Source organism: Vicia villosa, linkage group LG5, assembly GCF_029867415.1.
Source record: "Vicia villosa cultivar HV-30 ecotype Madison, WI linkage group LG5, Vvil1.0, whole genome shotgun sequence".
NCBI classification, from domain to species: Eukaryota; Viridiplantae; Streptophyta; class Magnoliopsida; order Fabales; family Fabaceae; genus Vicia; species Vicia villosa.
The window spans coordinates 28,239,125-28,256,214 of record NC_081184.1 but is presented as its reverse complement, the minus strand read 5'-3'; the positions used below and the strand labels follow the sequence as shown (position 1 = coordinate 28,256,214).

Below are 17,090 nucleotides of genomic sequence, written 5' to 3'. Positions count from 1 at the left end.
ACTCCGGCTAATTCTTTCAAACTAATCTTCGACTGCCCCATATAAAACTGTTCATGAAACAATCGTTCTAACTGGTTCCACGAAAACAGAGATTGTGGAGGCAAAGTCGTAAACCAAGTAAAGGCATTCTTTGTTAAGGAACTTGGGAAATATTTCATTTTCAAATTCTTGTTGTTTGCTAATTCTCCGGCCTCTGTCTGAAACCTAGCAACATGTTCGACTGTCGATTCACCAGTCTCACCAGCAAATTTAGTAAATTTTGGGATTTTCCATCCTCTAGGCAATTCTGTTTGCCTTACGTATTTTGATAATGGGGAAACAAAATTAGGTCTATGTAACCCTACATTTATCCCATTTTGAACTAGGATTTGTTCGACTACATTCGAAATATTATTGTGTCCCACATTAGCATCTTGTTGGACATTTTTTAAGGACCTGATCAGCATCTTGATGCCTTTGTACTACTCTAGGGATATTTTGTTCGATCTGTTCCCCGTTTCCCACGGTTTTGACTACCCTTACGTTCAACACTTGGGAAGTCGGACGGTTTGGCTGTGGGGGTGCCCCAAAGAAATCTGCTATTCTGGCCATTTTTCCAGCCAATATCTCATAACTTTGGTTTGTATTATTTATCATGGGAGTAAAAACAGTCCCCATTTGTTGTGTAAGGGCATTCACCATTTCGTGGTTACTTTCATCCATCTGTTGTCGGATTGACAACATCGACGTAGTACTTAGAGATGGCAACGTTTGGTTTATATAACCTATCCCTATAGGTCGACCCCCTGGGTTTGATGATGTGCTTGTCGCCATCATACTATCGGAATACAATGAAGGGTTAGTCTATAAGCCCTGCATCATCGACGTAGGCATTCCGAATTGAGGGTTAAAACCTGGCGGAGGTATTACTCCTTGAAACGGCGGTCTCACCGGGTTGAACGGCGACCGTACATTTGCTGGTGATGACACCAAGGTTGCTGCCGTCGATCCACCGGTGTTTGTCGTCCTAATTGGGGACGCATTTGCAGCATTTTGTGACGATGTTCCTGTCAGAACAACCCCTTGATTTCTAAAAGAGTCAGAATTATTGACATTAACTTCAGACATATTAGTTAATTGTCTACCACTCCTTAATATCATACATAACTCTTAACAACCAAATACAAAACAAATAGCAATTGACGTGTCCCACCAGGTGTGCCAATTTGTTTACCCAGAAATATGGTAAACAATCGCTAGTTTCCTTTTTAAAGGTTACTTTTGCGGAATCAACTAGAATATTCCAGGACTAATTGCTTTTCTTTGTTGTTTGTATGAATTCAACTTGTATTAAATGCAGTAATAAAGTAACGTAAATGAACACACTGAAAGTTACAAATAATTGCACTAAATAAAGACTATAAATTGTAGTAAATGCAGTGAATTTGTACTGAAAGTAATGCATAAAACGATGATTGTATAAACTTAAATTGGTATGCATACATACATTCCAAAGTTGCACTCATTACTCATTTTGCACAGAGATTTGAGTTTTACTTGTGTTCTGTAGAAAATGCGGACCCTAAACTATTCATCTGAAACTTGCTTAAATAGTGAAAATAGAATAACTACTACTAACGGTCGACTAATTACTAGCCAACACGTGTCCTCGACATGCAGTATCTTCATCCGTGAGTGTTGCACCCCAAAATTTTCCCACATATTTATTTCTAACTGGCTTAAGCTTCTCATTTCATCTGCATACTTTCATTAGGGCATTTGCATGACTTTGCATTCATTCATTAACTAAAACATCTAAAAGCATGGGATCAAGGGTCATGAAGCAAATCAAGGTCTCATAGAGGTTTTGGCACAAGCTTATTTATTTCCTCAAAAGGATGCTCGATGCTTGATCAGAAGATGATGATTGGTTCAGTCTCTTGAAAAGCACTTGATCAGATGGATTCAATTCCCATGAGTTACTTGACCTAGGGTCTACATCCCTGAGCATTTGGTATATTTGGACTTCATGAATTCAGGGTCTTTCTTTTAGGTTGATCAATTGGTGGATAAATCTCCATTTATAGGGTTTATTCATCAAAGGTTTATTCATCATATTGGGGATCAAAGGAAGTCCTATTATTTGGATTTCAACTATGTTTCAACACTTGATTAGTGATCAAATGATTGGGGTGGAAGACCAATTCACTTCGACTTCCTCATGGGTATAACCATCACTATATTTCCAAGTGCATTCATGGATTCATACAAACGGCCACGAAGGGTTACATGGTGCCACCATAAAAAAAGAGAGCTCAAATTGAATTAAAGAGAAGGAAACATTTGAAGGTTCAAATTAGCATGGGAGGGAAATAAGAATTCAAATCTATTTTGGAGGAAAGACTAAGTTGGTCTAAAAAGTTCATCTAGATCCATCACTACTTCTACTTCATTCCAATATCATTCAAGACCATACATGACCAAAGTCGAGATCATTCCAAATGCTATACAAGGATCAAAAGTTACATTGTAGATTCTTCCGAAAATTACAAAAAAGAGTACACTTTGTTTATAATCAAGTCCAAGATTTCAAACTCATTACAAATTACAATCCATCCATAATCCATTCAACAATCATTCAAGTATCCATACATAAATAGAGTGTATCTTTTCCTTACAAAATTCATTACAAGAAAATCAAATTTCTAAACCTAGGGTGACTTGCTCCTACCCTTAGCCTTGATTCATTTTGCTCATCCAACCATGCCAAGTCTCTTTGCATTCACCAAGTTGCTTTAAACATAAACCTGTCCCTGCCACATCCATAAATCAAACCTGCAACACACAAAAATACCATATCAGTTCCAAGCCATGTCAAATTCAAGACAAATCCTATTGTCTCCACTTCAAGACAAGTTTGCACTTAAAGGTAAAATTCAAATCCAAGTCAAAAGCCAATTCAGTTCATTGTTGCATACAGCATCAGACCCACACATTCAAAAGAATCCGGCGCACAGCATACAGTAAAATAGCATGGTTCAATCCTACGGCAGCATACTTAACGAACTCAGTCACGGCTCAGAAAATAAAACTGAAATTATACACACGCAAACAGCAGGGACTAGAGAATCCAGAATCAGAAAATCAGAGAATCTACTAACTTCAAACCTCAGCTTATTCTACAGTTAACACTTAACAGTTTTACATAACAAACTTTTCCTAGCAACTAACTCAGTTTCTAACTGTCAAACAGAAGATCTCTAACTATCTCTAACCATTTCCTAACAGTTCTGTTATTAACCTATAACTGCCTCTAACCGCCTCCAACCAACTTAACAGAAATTCTCTACATCTAACTGATTTTTAACAAAAACCTCCTAACTGTCATAACAGAATTCTAACAACCTACTAACCAAGCTCTAACTGAATCCTAATAGAAGAATCAGAACTTTCTCACCTATATAACTCTGCACTTGACCATTGATTCAGGCTCTCAGCCATTCTTCATCATTTTTCATAACCTTCACTTCATCTCCATCTACACTTCACACGCTTCATCCACCACCAATCTTCATCTTTGTACCAACCTTCATCAAATCACCAACAGAAAATTCAGAAAACAAAAGAGAAAATTGCAACAGAAAAATAACAGAATCAAAAAAGAGAACTAACCGATTCTTTGTAATGAGCTTTATATCTCCCTCTGAATTCACCTGCTTCATCCGTCTTCATCACCATTCTCACATCTCAATTCTCTCCTTCTCTTCTCTTCAAAGGAATTCACTCAACCACACTTCAAATTCCCTCCATCTTCAAACTCCTTCTCACGATCCACCAATTCAGAACCTCTCGATTCCATTGAATCTTCAACTCTCATCTTCAACACAAATCAGAAAATGTCAGAATAACGTCACCTTCATGAAGATCGTCATCAATCTTCAATCATCTTCTCTTCATACATTCTCAATCTTCGCAGAAAGAAAACCCAGAAAATCATAAAAGATTCTACACATCTCATAACAATCTTCACTGGAAAAGCAGTGACGAAGGTCGTTTACATATCGCAACAAGACTTCAAGATTCAGAGAAGAAGATGACGAGGTAAGAGGAGATCGGTACAGTGTTTTGATACCTGAAGCAAAAATTGGCATTCTCTGCGTGAAGACCGTGTTGCTCGGTGTTATATGGTTGTTGCGATTTCTGTTCGAGAGGAGAATCGAGTGAGAGGTCAAGACCGGAGAGAAGGAGAGTTCGGATGGAGAAATCCACGTCGTTCAAGCTGTCGCAAAGTGAATCTCGCCGGAGAAGAGGTTTCGTCCGCCGCTGCGTGGTCGTAGAGATGAGACGAAATGAATATCAGAGAAAGGTTGAACGTGAGAGACATAAGCGAGGGAGGAGAACGCCGTTCGCTCAGAGAATCGGAGAAGAGGATGGTTCTCCGGCCGCCGTTTCTCGGTGAAGAAGAAGGAGAAAGCAACGTTGGGTTGAATAAGTTGAAAGGTCACTTTCTAACCCTAAATCCCCCTTTTTCATTTTTTTATTTTTTATTTTTATTTTTTTTAATTATAATTTAATTCTTTTTTAATTGAAAATAAAATTCAATCCATGGATCAATACATTGGGCTCTTTTCTTTCGTTTTCCACACCCCTGTAATAGGCCCATACGCGCTAACACATAGATTCAGTCCATTGCTAATTGCTAGTTCACCCCCAGTTCTAGGCAGATTTAGATTTTGTTTTCAATATTGTTTCTCCCATAACTTTTGACTCATTGACCAGTTTTCCTTCAAATAAAAAATCCATAAAAATATATTTTAGATAGCTTAATGTGTTTAGATAATTGTAATATTTTTCTAAGAATTTTAGGACTTATCTTGGTATTTTTAATGGACTGTTTTCTAAGGTGTAGTCGATTTTGTTTCGGTTTAGGTACCTTGTGCGTTTAGGCTTGATTGAATAACTTGCAAACTGATTTTTTCCATTTCTTTTTGTGTACATTCAGTAGAGGTATGTAGGATGTCATTTGTCAAAGAGGAAGTCTTGATTCCAAATTTTGGTATGGTTTTTTAGGCTAGTCCCTTTAGCGTTCGATTATTGTATGTTTGTGTACGTTTGTTGTTTGTTTGTGCCCGTAAATGATGATGCAATTGTACAATGCTTTTAATATTTTTTGAGGAAATCCCTAGGTTTGTTTAAGAGGTTTTAGGACCTGGAATTAGATTTTTAAATCATGTCTTCTCTTTTTACTTGAATTTTCCTTTCTTACATGTACATAACTTACCTTTGGTTAACGATTGCACTATAACTTGTCCGAATGACCTATAATTTTGTATGAAACTTCTTGACTTGTTTTGTGATTGCTTAGACACCTTTTAGAGGTCATTAGCTACTGACTCATAGCATTTGATTACATCTTTCTAACTTCACTCCTAATTTGAATTCTATTAACTAGTTTTGACCTAGTTTTGTATAGTTTTGTTAGAACTTTGTTTGTTTCAAGTTAATTGACTAACATAGATTGGTATAAGGTCTTGGACCCATAAATGAACTAATAGCTACTGACTTTAAGCTTTGTTCATGTTTTCAATTGCTTTTTGTTTTGATTAGTGGATGTTTGTTCGCTAATTGTTAAGTGACGATTTATGCGATACTTTGGTAACTCTTTGTGAATATTTTCGTGTAGTGCCATATGGCTTTTGTGTTTGATTTAGGACACTTATTTCCTTGGTTTGCTACTGCCCTAGGGCTCTCTTCTCATCTTGTTGGAGTTGTAACTCCATTCTTTTGCCATGTTCCCTTAGACTCTTCCTTCTTTGTTAAGAGGAATTGAGATAGGTTAGGATAGTTATCCTTGACCTTAGGGCCATTAGACTTAGATTAGAATAACTTAGATTAGAGAATAGGTTAGTTCCCTTGTTCATTCTTTTTCTTTTCAACTTTAAAACACTAATAAATAAAGAGGCGAATCACATTAAGAAAGTGATGGAGAAATGAGTGGGATTCATTCCCTAATATGTTTCTCAATCACTTAGTGGCATAGAAATGAGTGGGATTCATTCCCTAATCTGTTTCTCGGTCACTACTTAATGGGAGAGAAATGAGTGGGATTCATTCCCTAATCTGTTTCTCAAACATTAATTAATGGAATAGAAATGAGTGAGATTCATCCCCTAATCTGTTTCTTGAACATTATATAATGGGATAGAAGTGAGTGGGATTCATTCCCTAATCTGCTTCTCGATCATTATACATTTTATGTGATTCTAATCGCAAAGTAAATTCCCTTAAAAAATACCCAACCAAAAACATTCAAAACACTTAATAAAGGCTCGAATTAAAACAAAGTGACGAAGTGGTGCGAAACCTTGTATTGGGTTTTGTTCATCATGTAGTTACATAAAAAACACAAACCCAAGTTCACTCTTTTGCCTTGTTAGGCGCTTAAGAACAAGTTAAGTCCTTTCCAAAAGTAGGCGTATAAGTCTCCAAAGGTCGAGCATCGTGGATTGTGACCTTAACCTCTGTTCAACTAAAAAACACAAAACAAATGGAAACTATGGAGCCGAACTACGGTAGCTCTGATTCCTTGTAAGGGATACGTAGGCATTGGGTCGCGGGGCCTAAGCGAGCACACTTGTAAATAATTCCTTCTTTTCCCCATATTTCTTTTTGCATTCATTCGCATTTAGGTTTTAGACATTAGATACACCCTTTAGATAGAAACAAACATAGGTGGATACCATCGAGTACGATGGGCGTGAGGGGTGCTAGCACCTTCCCCTTGCGTAACCGACTCCCGTGCCCTGTTCTCTGGTCGAAAGACCTTGTTCTTATTCTGAGTTAGGTTTCTGATATTCCTTTCCCGCAATGGGATGAATGTATTAGTGGCGACTCTGATTCCATTTTTCGCGGGTAGCGACAGTGAGACTTCCACGCGTCTTTTGGAAACTGCTAAAAACCGTCTGAAAACTATCACCTTTGGCTTCTGGTGTCTTCCGACTTCAATTCTGCACTTGTCAAAACCTCTAAGTTTTTTACACCTTTTAGTCGAATGACCATGGTATCTACACATTTTTAGTCGAAATGACCATGGTAATTATAGCCTTTTTAGTCGAACAGTCTTGACTAAAAGAACTTCTTAGTCAAACTGTTTTGACTTAGAATGTTTAATAATCTCATATATTTTAGATATTACTTACCATTATTAGCAAGTCGAAATCTTAGGATAACAAATTGCCCCCCGAACGACTTCTTTCGACTGATTTTACAAAAAGGAAAAAGATGGCCTTTTTAGTGGAAGGGAAGATTCATTGGATGGAGTAATTATTGTTGTATTGAAGAAAAATCCTTTGAATCAGATGGATAATATCAAGAGGCGCTAGAAGACAAAAGAAGGTACATAGTACGCCCACTACAAAGCACACTCTGCAAGAAAGGAAAGCGTCATTTGCACCTCTGTTGTAGCAGACTGCCACAAGACGCCTTATCCCTTAAAATTGTCCCTGTACTCGATTCCTTGCATGCAAAGCAGAAGAAATAATGAGAAAGCGTTGAATCATGTAATGGGCATGATGTGAATTCCTCATTTTGGCCCATGATCCAAGACAATACAAAGACAATCATCTCTTATGGATTATCCATCATGTAATGAGAAAGCGTTGAACATCATTACCTTCATTACCTTGAACATCATTAGCTTCATTAGCTTGAACACCACCAACCTCATTAACTTGAACACCACAAACATCTTTAGGATCAACATGTATATGCACTCCAGTTTTCATTCTTTTGGCATATTGATATACCTCATCAGTATCAGTATTAGTAAGCATTATACTATACTTGTTTCTCTCATTGTTATACCACCATAACAGATACTGCGAATGCTCAAGTTGAGTAATGTCTTTCACTATACCAGTTGTCTCAAATAAGCTCCATCTATCAGGATCAATCTCTACTAAATTCTCATAACCCCATGTGTAGTATACTACATAGTCCCTTAAAAAATTACCCCCGTAATGAAATACCAAATTGAAACTCGTGACTTGCGATATGAATAGATGAAAGAGCACGGATAAAGGCAACGAAGACAAAAATGAAACACAAGAATGAAAGATAAATGCAAAATACCACGGATGAGATTGTCAACTAGAATGGCTCCGTCGTCGTATCGTGGTTGTCGCCTCACATTCGCCTCCGTCGTTCTCGAGTGGTCACCACACTTCTCCTCCCAAATATGGAAAACCCTAATTTGCAGGAACTGATGCCAAAATTCTTTTTCTGAATATTTACAAAGGTTTTGGTGTCAACATAAGTCATTGGCCACGTCTGCAAAATATTAAACAAAATAAAAATAAAATGCCATTACACATCAGCGTTGTTTGCCAACTGTTAATACTAACGTCAGGGGCGAAATGCAACACAAACATGAGTCATACCTAAAAAAATAATTTAGGGACTAAACCCAAAAACTCGCTAACTTACAGAGACAAAAATACTATTTAAGTCAATAAACTATAAATTATACGTTATCAACTATAAATTATCAGTCACTAAGTATACACTATCAGCAATTAATCATTTATAAGCTTTCACCTATCAATCATAGCATAAATGATGATAAGTAAAAAAGCTTACTTGGAATTCCAAAGGTTGTTATGTTTTTATGAAGTTCAAAGTTAAAAATTAAATTAAATTAAATACTAAGTTGATATGTTATATTTTTTTTATTAAATATGTTTTGCTTTCCATACTAGGCTAAAAAAATCATGAGATTTTAAAAATTTGATGTCACACTGCATATTATTGTTTTGTTGAATGTAAGTATCAATATCCATCTAAATGCAAGAATACTAAAGTGTTCATACTTTTTTAATACAATAATTTAATATTCATTTACTCTATATAATATTTAATTTTATATGGTTTTATTTGCTAGATATTTTGATCTAATTGCTTTTAGAAATTTTATTTTTCATATAGTATTAATAGTCAATTAAAATTGTTAGATTTAAAATAAAATAAAAAGTCAAAATTAAAAATATTTTTAAATTTTCAATACAATCAATATTAACCATTTATAAATCTGAATGAGAGGTGGAATGAATTTTTTTAAACAAAATATAATGAAAATCAAGCTTTTGCACAAAATCTCTAATCTAAAAAAAGGTCAATCTATATACACTTTGGAAATGGATTAGATAACTTTGTAGTCTGCATCCTAAAAACGAATAATTACCACAAAGCATCATTCATATAGTGTTCGATTGTTAAAGTAGTTGAGGCTCTCAAGCTGGATTTTATCACAAGAGTAGGGAGGACATTCACTTTGTATGAAAAATGGTTCTTAAATTGTACAATTTTTGTCATAATTCCTTTATTGGATGAACATGATACACACCTACATATCATGGATATATGCAATTATGATACTTGGAATTTTTACATCATTTTCACTCATCTTCCTCGTGACATAAAAATGGAGATGGCTAGTGTCTTTACTAATGACAACTCAGATGATATTCTTATTTAAGAACCTTTATTATCAAGTACTATTCTACCAAACTAGCTTATTCTTGGCTAACTTTGGAGTCCAGTTCACCTCATATTCAGATAATGACTTAGTATTGGATTTGAAACCTCAAGTTACCTTAAAATATTCATCATTTTGTTTGGATCATCATGTATGAGAAGTTACCTACCAACTATACATGAGTTACTCACCATATGTCAACAAATTCCTATCATTATAGTTGTGGTGCAACTAATAAAATCATCTTACGCACTTTTAGAGATTTAATTGGTATGCACGATTAATATAGAAAGTTTTACATCATCAATGCTTCATGAATATTTAATTGTACTACTTTAAAAAAAATTAAAATTAAAATAAAAATCAAATTTTGTATACTTATCCATCCATACAGGTTATACCAATTAAATTTTAATAAAAAATATATATATATAAAAGAAAGAAATGGTAAATAGGAGAGTGAAAGCGTAGATAGACCCCGCGACCCCGCGCCTCGCCGGGGTGACTGAAATTTGCTTCAGTTTGGTTCACTTCACGAATCATGAGAACCCCTATTTTTGGGGGCGAGGAGCATCCACTTCTTCTCTAGCCTCCTAACTATAAATATAAACAGCTTTTCTACAATTCTACCAACAACGCTTCTTTTCTACATCAACAACAACCAATGGTATGTGCTTAATCATTTCTATTTTTTACTTTTTTTTTTTTTAATTTTGATTAAATTAAACTGTTTACAATCATTTTCTCAATGTAGAAATCTCCAACAGACCAGACATTAGGGTTTCTAACCGCAGCAAGAGTTGCATTTCAACCTGAAAGGAAAAAGTATGATCAATTTTTCAAAGTCCTGGTAGATCACAGCTTTAAAAAGTATAATCAGAAAGTTTATGGTTTGAAGAAGATGATGATGAACATGATGAGTTGCTCCGAGGTTTCGTTCCCTATATATGTTTGCCTATTCTAGTGGATATTTTGTTATGATAGCGGAGGATTCTTCGTTTCTGCTTATCAATCCGTTTACACGATTAAAGAAGAAGGTAATCTATCCGTGCACCTTTAAATTTAGTTACTCGCGTAAATACCATGCATTGCTTGCTTTTGACAAATGCTCTGAGGAATTTGTTTTGGTATTTTTATTCAAAGAGTCTAACAGTTTGCATGTCTATCAATCTCGAAATAACGGTTGGGTTACTACTTACTCCACCATCATTGGCGATGTCCGTCAATCTCGGAATAATGGTTGGGTTACTTACTCCACCGTTGGTATCCGTGTTATTGACTTTGTGGCTTTGAACAATAAAATATATGTTGTTACTAACAAGGCCAAGATAGGGGTACTCCGCTTGAATTCTGCAAAAATTGAGTTTCTAAAACTGAAGAAAACTCCCATATTAGATCCTTCCTCGTCACACGTTAACTTGGTTAAATGTGATGAAGAACTTTTACTGGTTCGATTAAATCCTGGGATAGTTAAAAAAGTTTACAAGATAGACTTCTCAACCATGACTTATATCGAGCTGAAAACCTTGGGGGACATTGCATTATTTTATGTTTGCTTTAAAAGCTGCAAGGCGTTGAGCAACCCGAATAGATGGGGGTATAAGAGCAACTCTGTGTACTAAGTCTCAGATCAAAATCCCAATTGTACTTTTTACAATTGGGATAAAAAATCGAAGAAGAAATACATTGCGCCTCCAAGTACTAAAACAAAGTACAGTGTCTTTGATTGGTGTTTTAGACATCTGAAATATGAAGTAGATTATTCTCTAGTCGAGTAAACTTTGTTCACCGTGTTAATGTTTTGTGTTTCTTGTTTTCGTATGGAATAAAATTATGAAGTGCATTTTGGATAATTTTTCATAATCCAGTTTATTCATATTCTCTTATTTGCCATTGGTGAAGTTGTTTCATGACTTGTTTGCCTAAGATTGAACTAACAGATTTAACTTTAGCCATCTGATTTCAGTGAAATAGATTTTTAATAATGAACAAGGAGATTAAAGCTGGAAATGAATAAATTGCAACGAACTGTTTCTATATGTATACAACACAAGTCACTTGAAACTATATTATTATCTGTAAAACAAATTCACAGTAAACTATCTGTTCTTGCAGGAAGCCTCTTGAAGAAATTACTTGGTACAGAAGGCAGTTTGTTCCTAAACTTCGGGTGTCTCAAATGATACAAACCGGTCACCAAAACCACAACTCTAAATGGTGTTGCATAGAAAATCACAGCTGCACAAAGACTAAACAACGCAAAGAGTGTAGTTCCTCTGGGGTCTCTCCAGCTCAGTAGAGACATGAACCTCTCCCCTTGTGTAGCTATGTCACCAACAATTGTTTGAATCCTGCCTGCAACAGTTCGAAGCCTATCATACCTCATTCTCACTGTATCGTGTGATCTTGATGTTGGAAATGTGTCGAACTCTTCATCAAGTTCATCAGGGTGAACGGATTCAGCCCATGAGAGTTTAGTATCCATGTGAGGCGGTTGTCTTGGACGAAACCGATAGTTCCATAAGCCAGTCAAGAACATGTAGAGAAAAAAAGTTGGGAGTATCAATTCTGGATACCATGTTAGTATCAAAAAGAGGATATGGACTAGTATTGATGTGATGTGATTCTTCCAATGACAAACGTCGTTGAACCATCTTCCAATTGTGATCAAACCGGAGAAAAGTGCCATCACGCGAAAGAAATTAGCTTTGCTTCTTCTCATGCTCCATATGCTGGAATCAACATCCAACATGTACTCAACTACTTCCTTTCTGAGAGGTGGTTCAGCTCTACCAAGCCTCGTTGCTACAATATTCATTGCTTGGTACCTTAAGTTATCGATTTGATTAACTGTGAAAGGTTGTAAATAATGCATCTTTGGAAGCAAAGGTTGGCCATAGATATGAAAAATGTTAGCTAGTGAAAGTGCGGTGAACCTCACTGCAAGTTGAAGCTCACCCATTTTCTTAACTCCGTGTTGGTGTAAAACAAGTAGTGGAAAAGAATTGGTGTAAATTTTATTCGCTTCAAGTGTTGATAGCCTAATCCTTACCTTTCCGATTCTTGAATCTTTGATTGAACTTCCACTAGGAGCTTTTTCACCTAAATGGCAATTGTCAAAAACACCTAATGTTATGACAGTGCAAGGATCATAAACCTCCCATGTGTATTGTTCATTCCATTTTGGATTGAAAGTGTCTAAAAGTGTTCTAGTTCTGATCCATTTCTGACCGTATTTGGCAACACAGTATGCATCTGTGCTACCATGTCCATCCTTCATCTTCATAGGGAGAAGCCCTTTTGCTCCTAAGACGCCTATCTCAAGTATTCCAATTGGCTGCTTCCATAGCTGTCTTGCTGTTGGTCTTTGATCACTTATGTACAATGTGGATTCATCTAAGACATGGTATCCACCTTCAAGACAAACTCTAAGGTGAATCCTGCTCGAAAATTTAAGATCATTTCTTCTATCACCTTCTAAGACTCCAAAACCAAATTTCTCGAGGTTGAACCAACGAGAATTAACCGGTCTATGGTCTAACCTTTTATCAAAGAGGTTCAATGGTAAATTTATCTTCCCTAGTACCTCATCTTTTGAAGGTTGCACGTGATCCTCCACCGTTATTGTCAATTGCTCCTCGAATGGTTCAGCTGCAACAAAAACCAAATCTTCATTCCAAAGCGGAGTAGTGGTTCGGGTGGAGCAAATCTTTGTCTTCAGTACTTGGCATCCTAATTGAGCTTTCACAGAAACCTCCGGTAAGCGATTTCTGTCATTCGGGATAACATCTTGAGCTTCAATGACATTGACACGTAGATACCATAGTTTTGGAGAGACATAAACCTTTGATCTGATGTTGAAAACACCCTCACCATAGACAGTGGCAGCATCAGAATGCCAAGCATCTGAGAAAGCTTCATCAGCTTGTGTTCCCATCCAAACTGCAAGCATAATATCGCCTCTCACCATGCCTTCGCCTCGCAAGTGTTGGAGTCTGTACCATTGAGGAGCCAATGGACTATCTGGTGGAACTCTTGTTGGAATCTCATTGAGGTCAAAGATCACCCTTCCTAGATAATCATCTCTTCCAATCATTTCCTTATCTCTCACAAAGACTTCGAGAATCGAAGATTGAATCCGGTCTTTGGAGAAAGCGAATACTTGGTTCCATTCCGGATTCAATTTCTTCTCCAAATGCTTTGTTCTTCCTCTATAGTTCCCTAGCTTCACTTCCACGTAAGGATCACAGCTTGAGGTGATGGTTCCTGGTGGAAGATCCTTTGCTTTCACAACACGGACATAGAGATAAAACATCTGCTCAACAAGGTCATGTGTGCTAGTGGATCTCTCAGCACCACTCATCCATTTATTTCCACCATAACCTCCACCGCTAGGCCACTTCTCACCAATTTGTGGATTGGTTTCCTTCAGATCGTAGTCTTCATCATTGCTAGTGGGGACTTGCGGATCTACACGGTGCCTTGGAGGTGAAGAAACATGTCGCGGTGTCTCTACTAAAATCCTTGGCTGTTGGTTGGTTCCCTTGAAATTGCTAGTGTGGACTTGCGGATCTACATGGTGCCTTGGGGATGGAGAAACATCCCTTGGTGTCTCTACTAAAATCCTTGGTTGTTGGTTGGTTCCCTTGAGATTGTATCTTTCATCATACCTAGGTTGGACTTGTGGATTAACTGAGTATGTTGTTGATGAAGGAGTACCTTGTGGTCGCGGTCGTCTCTTGATTGAAATCCTCGGCTGCATGTTGGAGTCATTGTTGTGATTATAGTTTTCGGCATGACTATGTTGAACTTGATGAGGATCGACTGAATGCATTGTGAATAGATTATCTTGTGGCCTTTTCTTTATTGAAATCCTTGGTTGCTGGTGAGCTTGATGTTTATCTAATTGGAAAGCTTTTTTGCCTTCTATCTTTGGCTCTTGATCAATATCAATGCCGCTAGATTGATCTTCTTCAATGGAGTAATTGGATGCAGCAACAGGATATGTTACTTCTGCTTCTTCTCTTGTTGCTTTTGGTTTGTCAAGTGCAGGATCTTCCTCTTCCGGATCAGCTTCTAATGTTTCTGCGGCTGAGAGAGTATGATTAAGAGAAGGAAGGTTAGTATCTATGGATTCGAGTGCTTGTTTTGGATTAGAAGGGTCGAGTTTTTCTAGCTCTGAAGTGAAAGTGGGAGTGAAAAAATTTTCAGCTTTGGACTCTGATGCAATGTAAACTTTTAGGCCAATCTCACCCTTAACAGATGAAAAAAACCACTTATTTTCTAGCGGCAAAATCTGATACACTTCATCGCCTTCTTTAACAATATTTGAGCAAGGAATTCTGACTCTTCCAAGGAAGTTTCGGCCAGGTATCGGTTGTCTCCTCTCGTTGTATACAGAAACTTCAATAGTTTTGTGATGGTAAGGTTTGGTTGTATCTAAATGAAAGACAAGTTTTTGATTCCAAGCAGGGTTGAGATTTTTAGGGACAGTTCTTGTTCGACTCAACTGGTTTTCAAAGTCTACTTCAACAAAGGTACTCGCTGATCCTTCGCCATCTTTTGGCATAAGATCATGCGCATTAATGACCTCGACTATCAGTTTCATATCTTTTTTTTCTAGTGTTTATTTGCCACAAGTAGTTGCAGCTATGTGTGGATATCTATTGGAAGTAACTGGAAATTTGAGTTTGAAACAAAGAAGTTGTACTAAAGAGTGAAATAGATGAAAGGTGACAAAGTTTCGGTTAAGCAAAGAATAATTTCACGGAGAAGCTGCGTGATGAGCTTTAGCAATACGGAAAAGCTTTCGAGATTGTCTATAGCAATTCGTCAATGATTACAAATATGAAACGAATTATTCAATGTGTTTGTATAATGAGATTAAGGAAAGTTTGGTTGATTCCTAACTTACAAAAACAGCTTAAAGATTCTCAACTTTCTGTCATGTAGTAGTTAGTTAATAGTTATTATATGTGGATTTTAGTAACATTATTACTTTCTTCTATGGACAGCAATGGCAAAGTGAAGAAAAGAAAGTGTTTAAGCAAGGCATAAAACCATAGCTGCAGGACTAAAAGTAAAGGAAGATTAGCTTAGTTAGAGATTCTTTGCTTGTGCTTTGTTGTCCTGCTTCTTTTGAGATTTTGAATTATATAAAGATTGTAGAAATTATAGAAATTAAATTACTTGGATAAAGATTGTAATTTTGTTAAGTGGTTACATGATGACATTATTGATGAGGAGATTTAAATATTGAAAAACTAGAGAAAATAGAGAAAATTTTCAAATTGAAGAATGCATTTGTTAGCACAATTGAAGATGTCACTGATGTTTGAGTTTATTAGTTTAAGGTTGAATTTAATTTTATTAATAATGTATTTTAAAGAGGTATTTTGTTAAGTTTGTTGTAATTCTTATTTAAAATTAATGAAAAATATATTGACAAAAAATGTTGAATAATAATTTTAAATAATTGATGTAATCTTTGTTTGTTGAATAGCTAAAATATTTTGTCACAATTATAGTCCGACTAATTTTATTACATTGATATATTCTCTTTGGAGTAATTACATAATGAAAATCTGTGCGAAACGTAATTACATAATGAAAATCTGTGCGTAACGTAAACAATTCTTATTCCTTTATTCGTTTTATTCGTGTCTTCAGACTTAGTCTATATCTCATTTTTTTTATTAAAATATTTTAGTAAATAATAAAATTTGTGGAATAGTTAGTTAACTTAAAAACAATAAAATATAAACACATTATAAAAATTGCATTAATATTTTTTTTAAAATAAAAAGTTTGAGATAAAAAATATTACAAAATAATACTTAAAATGAAGTTTTTTTGGTTTAGTTTTTTTTCTCATGTATGAAAAAAACAAACACACTATATTTTATTCTATCATTATTGTGTATTCTATATTTAATTTTACACAGTTATAAAATAAAAATTTACTATTTCATTAAGTCATATTAATATTTTATTAGTCAATAAAATTATTTTACGTTGTGGATCGTATACATTATATTTTCTCTTACAAATTTATTTTAAAATAAATTAAATTTTAAATTTATTTATATTAAAAGTATCTATATTTAACCAATTTTTTTATTAATTAAAAAAATAAAAGAAAAAAATAACCAACAAAAACAGAATTTTCTTTTTAAATAATCATGTATTAGAAAAAAATTACGCAAATAACCATACTTCAGAAAAAATTACGCAAATAACCAAGTTTCAGAAAACATTGACACCAAGGCGCCATGTGAGATGGCGCCACCATTGTATCAGATGAAGGGAGACGCCATTTGGGATGACTCCTATGTATAACTTTTCTGCAATAAGCCATCTCAGATGGCGCCTTTTTGCATTTTCAAATGAAAAATTGAACAAAAATATACGAGGCGCCATATGAGATGGCTCCTCCTCCTAAAAGTTGAAGGGAGGCGCCATTTGACATAGCTTATTAGGACTGAGTGTGCCATGTCAGATGGCGCCTAGGACTAAAAAAAAGAGAATAAGCCATGTGAGATGGCGCCTTGGTGTTAAGGGTTTCAGAAATCTGGTTATT

The 17,090-nt window shown here is 35.7% G+C and overlaps 1 protein-coding gene across 1 annotated transcript; it reads right to left on the bottom strand.

Annotated features, from left to right (window-relative positions):
- Positions 1 to 11,496: 11,496 nt before the first annotated feature.
- LOC131601506 (FT-interacting protein 1-like) lies at positions 11,497 to 15,454 on the bottom strand. The gene has a single exon (XM_058873342.1). It carries the CDS (start codon positions 15,117 to 15,119, stop codon positions 11,601 to 11,603), a length of 3,519 nt encoding a protein of 1,172 aa, XP_058729325.1. The 5' UTR covers positions 15,120 to 15,454; the 3' UTR covers positions 11,497 to 11,600.
- Between the last annotated feature and the right edge of the window lie 1,636 nt (positions 15,455 to 17,090).